The 8,605-nt window shown below is 35.1% G+C and overlaps 1 protein-coding gene across 8 annotated transcripts in view; it reads right to left on the bottom strand.

Moving 5' to 3' along the window:
• Window positions 1-393: 393 nt before the first annotated feature.
• mapk10 (mitogen-activated protein kinase 10) overlaps window positions 394-8,605 on the bottom strand; it is a 105,726-nt gene continuing 97,514 nt past the window's right edge. For 4 of the 8 annotated variants that reach the window (XM_088628888.1, XM_088628890.1, XM_088628889.1 and 1 more), the window contains one exon: window positions 394-8,118. In XM_088628888.1, coding sequence (XP_088485014.1) covers window positions 7,976-8,118 — 143 coding nt within the window. In that variant the 3' untranslated portion in view covers window positions 394-7,975. Of the gene's footprint in view, window positions 8,124-8,605 lie in introns of all 8 variants that reach the window. The other 4 variants (XM_088628893.1, XM_088628892.1, XM_088628895.1 and 1 more) reach the window with 4 other exon arrangements.

Raw genomic sequence — 8,605 nt, 5'->3', positions numbered from 1 at the left:
AGAGACAGCTCTGTAACGCTGTGGTAAAGCCCTGTCTCCAGTGCTACAGTATTTTTCTTTTCTTTCTGTGATCTTCAAGAAGGTTCTAGAAAGTAATCTTCACTCGATACATAGCAACCTGGATTATGTGTGTGTTTGCACAGGGGGAGATGGAGGGGGCAAAATAAAATGTTCCAATGACTACGGATGTGGTGAAAGAAGCAAAATCACATGCAGTTAATAAAGAAACAAGCCAATAAATACATTTTCATCCTACCAAAAGGACAACATTGCAGAACAAGTGAATGTATCAATCAGGTGAGTGCGAGTGCAAGAAATATGAAGGCATCTGGATATGAAGAAAAAGGACAGAAATGTTTAAAAAATAAATTTGTTAAAAAAAGAACACATCCATTTCCAAGTTCAAAGTTTTTATTTTCAGTCACATACATATATTTATTTTTACATACACAGTACCTTTAAAATGTTGAGTGCTTCTACATTTTTTGTTGTTTTTTTAACCATTTCGTTTTTTTTTTCAAATTTTAATTCAAACGCTACCCTGGAGCTGGAGCTTGAAAAACTGGCATACTTACAAAGCACTGCTGTAGGAACCACATACAGAAAATCAGTCTTACGTCTTAACAAAATGGTTCACTAACAGTAGGGAGAAAAAACAGAATAGAAAGAAAAAAAACACCACCTGATTTATTTTTCAATGTCTTTTGAATTAGACTTGACACAAGATTCTAAATACTTAATTTCAAATGTCAGAACAGCAGCCACCCTCACTCCTACCACAGTAGACAATTGTTTATTGCACTGTAATGTTTCTTGGAGGATAATAAAAATGAATCTCGACCATTTAGATCACTGCCAGTATTGCTGTCTTTTTAGTAAGATGACTCTGCCTCATCTATAAAAGTAATGAAATTTGGTAAAGAAAAATGCTGATGTACATACAGTAGGCTTAGCAAAGGGAGGCCTAATGAGATATAAAATGCACTGCGTAGCTTTTTTCCCCAATAAAACAATGCTTGATTATTTAAGCAAAGTACTGGTTTGCATACTAGAGCTGTCCAACTATGGTAATATGAACTGAGGTAATATACTTAAAAAAGCTTAAAACTTGTTTTGTGCCTTAAGTAGATATACTGAGGGAAGATGTTCACAATTTTGTGAGTTAATTGTGAAAGTCTGTCTAAACTTAAGATGAAAGGTATCCTACAGTAGGTGTGGGGATGGGGGAATGAGATTTTATACTGTAGTAGTCAAGAGTTTAAATAAAGCCACAACATTTAGATGTTTTCCTGCTTGAACAGCATGTTTATTATCAAACTGTGAAATAAAACTGACACTATAAAGAAAATATATAGAAAATTTTCTTGTATAAAAGCTACATCACTACCACAAATGTAATGACATAACAAAGCATAAAAATGTCAAGCTCCAATCACCTTCTGAAGCGAACATTTTGACAATGAAAAAAGAAGAGGGTTTTTTTTAATTAATGTACCAAAAAAAACATCAAATTTTGTTTCAGAGGTGTTTTAACTTTAGGAAGTAATTAAGGTGAAACAATCTAGAGTAGCACCATGTACTGTATGCCACAAAGATGCTTTCCCAGAGGACAAAAAGAAAAGAGTGTCAGACTAAAGTAGGCAAAAAAATAACTGTCACAGTACACGTGGATACAATGTGTTCTGAACGGGCTGTCTCTTGAAGAACATTGTTTTAACAAGTTTTAATTTATGCTATAAAACCAAATACCTCCATGGCAATGGGAAATTATTTGAAAAGCTTGAAAAATGTATTTTTATTGGCAGTCGGGGATTCCCCTAAAAACAGAAAAACCCTACAGCTTCACTAATACAAGACTCCAATTCTGAGGATGAATAATGACAAACCAGGCTAGCCATTAATAATGACAAAAGTAATACAAAGTTGACACTTGTGACCTGTGAATCGTGTGGATGTAGTAGCTCCTCTTTAAAGCAAATACAATAATACAGCAGCACATTAGTTTTCTTAGTAACAGACCATTGTGGTTCAATTACAACAAAGCTGCGGTACAATAATCACTGTCTTTCATTAATGGAGGATGAACGCCATCAATTTTGTAAAGAATTCTTCCAGTCCAATTGGAATTGTTTGCCAGCTCCAGTTAATTTACCAGTGAACCTTAGTGTTCTGTTCCCAAGAATCATACATTGGCTATTCATGTAAAACAATTCATCAGGTTATTTGGCAAAAGGTATAAGGTACAGCTGAAATATATATTTTATGTGACATTTCTGTTTAAATGTAGGTCTATCTAAAGTTACGTTTTGGGAGCATTGTCCATGCAAAATGATTGCTAGACTGTCAAGTTTGGAGCTCACTGAAAAACAATGAATGTCCAAAGACTGATTTGCTAGCCTATGGAATGTGGACATAAAACAGACAACATAAACAGCACACTTGGCACACAGGGTCTATCTGAACAGCTCTATCTACTACAAAGAAAAATCTGTTATTTTAAACAGTCTAACAAGTATCATTTTTCTTCAACAGCCCTTTCACCGTTCCACAAAAGCGTACAATGGGAAAAGGGGTCATACTGCGAGGTGTCGTGATCTATATGTGAGATGGGTAATTCATGTGAGCACAGACTCTGTCTCATTCCTAAACACTGGAGAAAATTTTTTTATTGAGTTATGGCGTTTCCTGTAACAGCTATTATTAGATGTGATTTGCTTGATATACAGTGTTTAACATTATACAAATAAATGTTAAGTTAAAAATGTAAGGGAAAGACAAATTTCTCTATCAACCAGGATTAAGCATCACTGATGCTTGAAATGTTTAAATTTGCCTGCTGTAAAACTACTGTAGATTTCTGAACCAAGCTTCTAAGAAGATCTGACCTCACTATCAGCTCAGCTACCTTTTAATGAAGCTAGTGAAAAAACAACATTAATTTCATAAAGGTCCGTATAGAGCTATGTAAGATTTCCTGTAACTCACAAATTAAAAGTAATAAAGCTTCTTTATTCTCAGTATTCATTTCTCAGACATGGATAAATAACAGCAGGGAAACAGAAGTTGACTTTATGAAGTCAACCTTGATCCCTATTGATTGTGTCTGACTATGCCAGGGGATCTTATGTACTTAACTCCACAATTTTAAAATGTTTTCTGTATTAAATGGTTTTAATCTTGAAATTAGCATGACCTTGTCATCGGTTTAAACAAATCCAGGAAATGTAGTCCATTGCCTTTTTGATGCACTCACACTACTACATAAGCAAAAAAAATAATGCTTATTCTAAATGTTTAATATCCCGAAATAGTGTTAATAGCTTTAATGTATTAGAACAATGCTATTCTTTTTTAACAGATTAAAATAATTGTTAATTGTTGTAAATGTTTAAGGGATCAGAAGAATTGAACAGTTAATGTAAAAAATGATAAAATAAAGTCTTTAAACTAAAATATTGTTTTATTTTACAACTTATTCTGTGCACCTAACATCCATTATCATCATAAATGGGCAATCTATATTAGATAGATTATTATCAAACAAGAGTTTTACCCCAATTTGTGTTAGAAATCATACATTTTACCAAAAATAAATGCACAGAAAGTTGTTCTGATCAGCAAAATAATGTTGTAATAAGCATTTTCCTCCTGAACTGTAGCCCTGAACTGTAGCCATCCTCAATCTCTGAATCAAAGATTATGTTTTTTTGTTGATTTAGATTCATGTGAGCTCAAGGAACCATTCAATGCAACTTCATGCATTTAATACAATAAATTATGTCTTAAAACTAATGCTCTCTAAAATATCTATTAAAGATTAAAAAGTGTTTTTTTTTATTTTTACCAAAGGTCTAATTCAAATCTTGTTTCATTGCACCAATGAAAAGATGTCTTTACTGCAGATTCCTTCAATGAATATTTGTAATGTAATAGATTTCGAAAGGCAAGATAGGATACCACTTGAAGAATTCAGTTACAGGGCACAGGCTCCTTATTAATTACCTTGTAAGATTATACAGAGGCCATTTGTAAACTTGTTCACAGAAAATCAATCCACACTTGGGAGACAAACCATACCAAAACTCAGCACTTTCAATGTAACCACCTGTAGTGAAATTGTATGGTACTGGTAATGAATGCTCTTTTTTTTCCTTAGAGCACTTTCACAAGATTCTTCTGCAAATTTAGCTTTGCAACTACATATCATCACTGTGTCACATATTGTACTACGCTGGAGTCCAGCTCCAGTGTTATATGACATGATTAACGGCTAAGTAAAATATACGAAAAGGTGATTTTTCTCTTTGGGTGAAATCTTAACTTTCAAAGGTTCTTTTTTTCCACTTGTTACTGGTCTATCTATACACATTTGATTGTCAGTTCATACTGAAAAAAATAAAGAAATGACCACATTCATTTAGCTCATTCTATACAGACAGTTCGGCCTCTTGTATTTTGATTCTGAATTATTATGTACTGTTAAAACTCTGAAGTTTAGTTTTGAATACTTTATAATTCTGGAAATGCTTCCATCTCACAGCTACTCTTTTAAGGGAGTGCAAAGTCTCAGTATCATATCAATAAGAGAATATAACTTGGAAAGTTAACTTAACTTAAAGTTCAAGCCAATGTTTGGGGCTGATATTCTTCCAAAATGGCAATTCAGATCAGGTGATGAATAACTCATTATGATATTGAATGATGTGTCTGAAAAAAGGGTTACAAATAGTTTAAATAGTAAGAGGCACAGAATGTGTAAAAAGTGCCAAAACTAATTTTATATAATTAGGTCTGGACTGACTTGTGTACAGTAAATGTCAGAAAAGCTAGGTTAATGCAACCTACAGGAGAGCTGGGAACGTTAGATCATCCAGACACACATCAATCTAGAATGGGTCATCATTTACTGGTGTGCCCTGTAACTGAATGGGGTAAATGTGACAAATTCACAAGCCTTCGTTATCTAGGCCAACAGTGTAAAACACCAGTTCTCAAGAGTAGCAGTCCTGCTGGACTTTAGGAATTTTTTTACATCACCACCTGCCTAAGCAATGCAAAAGTTCAGCCAATCACTCTTTGAAAGTATTCAAAAGCTTAAAGTTAAATCCAGGACAGGTTATAGCCTTTAAGCTCTGGAGTCTCAAATCGAAACAATATTAACAATTAGCCTGCACTTCCAAAGTAGTGAATGAAACACACAAATAAAAAAGTTCACAAAAGCATAGCAGTCTGACAAAAGTGAGAATTGGATGCAGTATATGGTCTTTCTAGCACAGAGGGATGAGATTGTCAGACCAATTAGGTACTTGAAAACCTAATGAGTAAGACACTTGCTAAATGGAAGGTCATGGGTCTTGGGTTATACCCATGAGCAAGGTGCTTCACACAGCTTGCTTTAGTAACCCAGGTATACATATACTGTATATGTAAGATGTTTTGGACAAAGCACTAGTAATTTATTAAACACTTTGCTGCACTGGAACCTAAGACAAGTAAAGTAGCTTAGAAACTGAACAATGAAAAGAGAAGGCCATCCCTAACTGGTGGCACTGATGTCACCCTGTATGAAAAGAGGCATTGATGGTTCTTTTCCAGCATTCAATGTCTTATATCCCTCCATCAGCATACAGACTCACTGCATACAGAGGTCTACTACTTGACTAGTTCTCCGACATGTAACCAAACAGCTTCAACCCAAAGAACACATGAAGTCATGGGCGTTGCCTGAATCTCATTTGTTTGCATCCATGTCTATGACAAAGTATACATACTGTTTTCTTTGTACTCGGTGAGCTTTTTTATTTCTTAATGCATGCATTTCGTCTGGCTTAATAAGGGTAACAATAATGGTAATGTTAAAAAATTTCATGGAATGATACACTGTGCAATTAATGCTAATAATAAATAAACATGCCTTATTTTAACAACATTATATTAACTGGTGTGCATGAAAGACATATGAGTAAATAGTAAATTACTAAGTAAATTACCTCATCTATTACTGTTTTATGAATTATTACATACAGGACCGTGTATGATAATTCCTTTAAATTCAGAAAGGTGTAACATTTTGATCATGAAAAAATGCATCCATCCATTTTCAAAACTACTTTATCCAGTACAGGATCATAGGGGGAGACAGGAGTCTAACCTGGCAAGCAACAGGCACAAGGCAGGATATACTCTGGATGGGATGCCATTTCAGGGCACATACCGTATACGCATACTCACATCAGTTTTACAGAAGCAAATTAACCTACCAGTATGTCTTTGGACACTGGGAGGAAATCAGGGCAGTGGGAGGAAACCCACATGAACATACAAGTTCCACACAGATAGCACCCCAGGTCCCCAGGAATTGAACCCAGGGCCCCAGTGCTGTAAGAAAGCAATGCTAGCCACTGTGCCACCCTGAATAAATGCAATCATCTGAAAACAACCAAGGGTTTTGTGTGCGAGGGTAAATGGGGCAGGCAATCACATGACAACAAACAAGACATAGTTTGACATGGAAAAAAAAAAGACTTATTCCTTGATGTTTGAAATCATACAGAGATGTAAAAAGAGTTTACAACCAAACATAACCTCACTGAGGATCAGACATACTGTCTTCCAAGGCTTTCCGGATGAATAATATATTATTGATAATATTTGTTATCCGGAAGAATAATAGATTCAATAAGATATATTGCCATTTCACTTTATCTTAATTAACCAGTGGTGATTTTTGGTGGTTTCTTTTAGGTTACAAATGTCTACATGTTTAAAGGCACTTGCCAATTTTAGAGTTTATTAAAATAAAAACATTAGGCGATCCAGATTTCTGGTACTAGGTAGTTCACTGTATCTTTGCTTCCCTTTCTAAGTAACGAAACATTCATAAAAACAAAATTAAAATAATAAAAATCAGTGCACAGTAAAAAGGATTGCAGCCTGTATTTTACAACCTTAGCAACAACTAAAAACTGTGATGAGGTAAATACTCCTAAGTTCATTTCTTCTTCATTTCTATATTCTCCGCACTTAAACATATATAAGGCGAATGTAACTTGTTGCCCCAGTTACACAGACACAACTAAAGTAACCTTCAGTGTTATGAATGTACTTCATTAGGACCTTATGACGTGCATAAAATGTGTGACAACCAGGACAGCACTGTAATGCAACAGATTTATATAACACAAACAGCTAGGAAATTAATTTTTGAGCTCTTTATATGACAGTAATTCACCTTCGCCCCTGCAACTCAGGTACAACTGTTGCCAAAACTCTCGTGTTCTTGACCTGGCCAAATTTCACTTACATGGTTTATAAACAAAATCTTCATACGTATTTATCATATTATTAGAATTTTAATCATGCAGGACTACAGGCAAGGGCAACTAAGGTCAAAGATATGATATGGCAAGGTCTGCAGCTAATCCAATACTGGCCAATAGTCCCACTTGTTCTACATATCAGCTGTACAGAATTACATATGTACAAAGGGATGCTGTACAAACCTTCCCCAGTGTAGTCTCATACAGTGCATGAGTATGTTCATTTCAGAAGGGTTAATTCGTTATTGGAGCTGGCAAAACATCTAGTTTTAGTAATGTAATAAATACAGTAGTAACTGGCATTGGGGCTATAGAGGTTTGTAATAATCACAAAAGAAGGGGCCCACCTTGCCATATCAGTACAGAAGCTTGCAGGGTTGTTGGTATTCAGCCAGTAATTTACACTTTACAGAAAGATGCCCGTCTAAGCTTTTTTTTTTTGCTATTTTTACTTTTTCAATGCCATATGAAGGAGGTTATAAGCAAAGCAACTAGACGTTAATAAATATACATTTCTGCATGAAATTGTTATTTTTTTCCCACTCTCTTATTTTTTTTATTTTATAATGAAGACGCAGGCTGATCTGTTTTTTTTTTTCGTGTTCTGTAGCATTTCACCTTCTGAAGAACATCGGGTTACGCAGGCAGGCGGCTAGTCACCTGCAACAACCGAGGGGTCCTGCAGAGGTTTCCAGGCTGCTATCTGTGTCAGAGGCCAGAGTCTGGTCAGTGGACATGGAGGAGATGTCGTTGACTGAGGAGGATGGAGGGAGGCTCTCACTACTGTTCACGGCTGCACCTGTGCTAAGAAAATCAACAGCAATGGGATTAAAACTAAAAAAAAAACAATTGCTTAAAAAAGGTTTAAAGCTTTAGGGTGTTAGACATGAGAGAATGCAAGTTAAGGATGGAGGTGTTGGTAAGCATCTTGTGAGATATTCAATAATGGTTTACATGATATATTTTGCACTTCAACCATAGCTTATTTTACATTTCAAGCTGATTTTGCTTTGTGTTCAATGTCCATGTTTTCACCATTGTAAATGTCTATTTCTTGGATGCCAGTACAATGATTTACCTCAGTTCTTAAAAAAACGTTCTTACAAATTTAGTGTGGTAAAAAAGGGAAGAGCATGGGTTAAATTAGGTTAGTCTCTGTTTTAATGTTTCTGGTTGTACAAAAGGTATACCAAAGCATCTTTCTCCATTTTTATTTTAGCTAGAATTCTGTTTTCCGGTCATTAATTCATTTTGCTGACACAAGCAAGCGCGTTAGCTGTAATAAG

Source organism: Lepisosteus platostomus, chromosome 4 (genome assembly GCF_059453375.1).
Source record: "Lepisosteus platostomus isolate fLepPlt1 chromosome 4, fLepPlt1.hap1, whole genome shotgun sequence".
Taxonomy (NCBI): domain Eukaryota; kingdom Metazoa; phylum Chordata; class Actinopteri; order Semionotiformes; family Lepisosteidae; genus Lepisosteus; species Lepisosteus platostomus.
The sequence above is the reverse complement of the archived record's forward strand: the minus strand, read 5'-3'. Positions and strand labels throughout refer to the sequence as shown.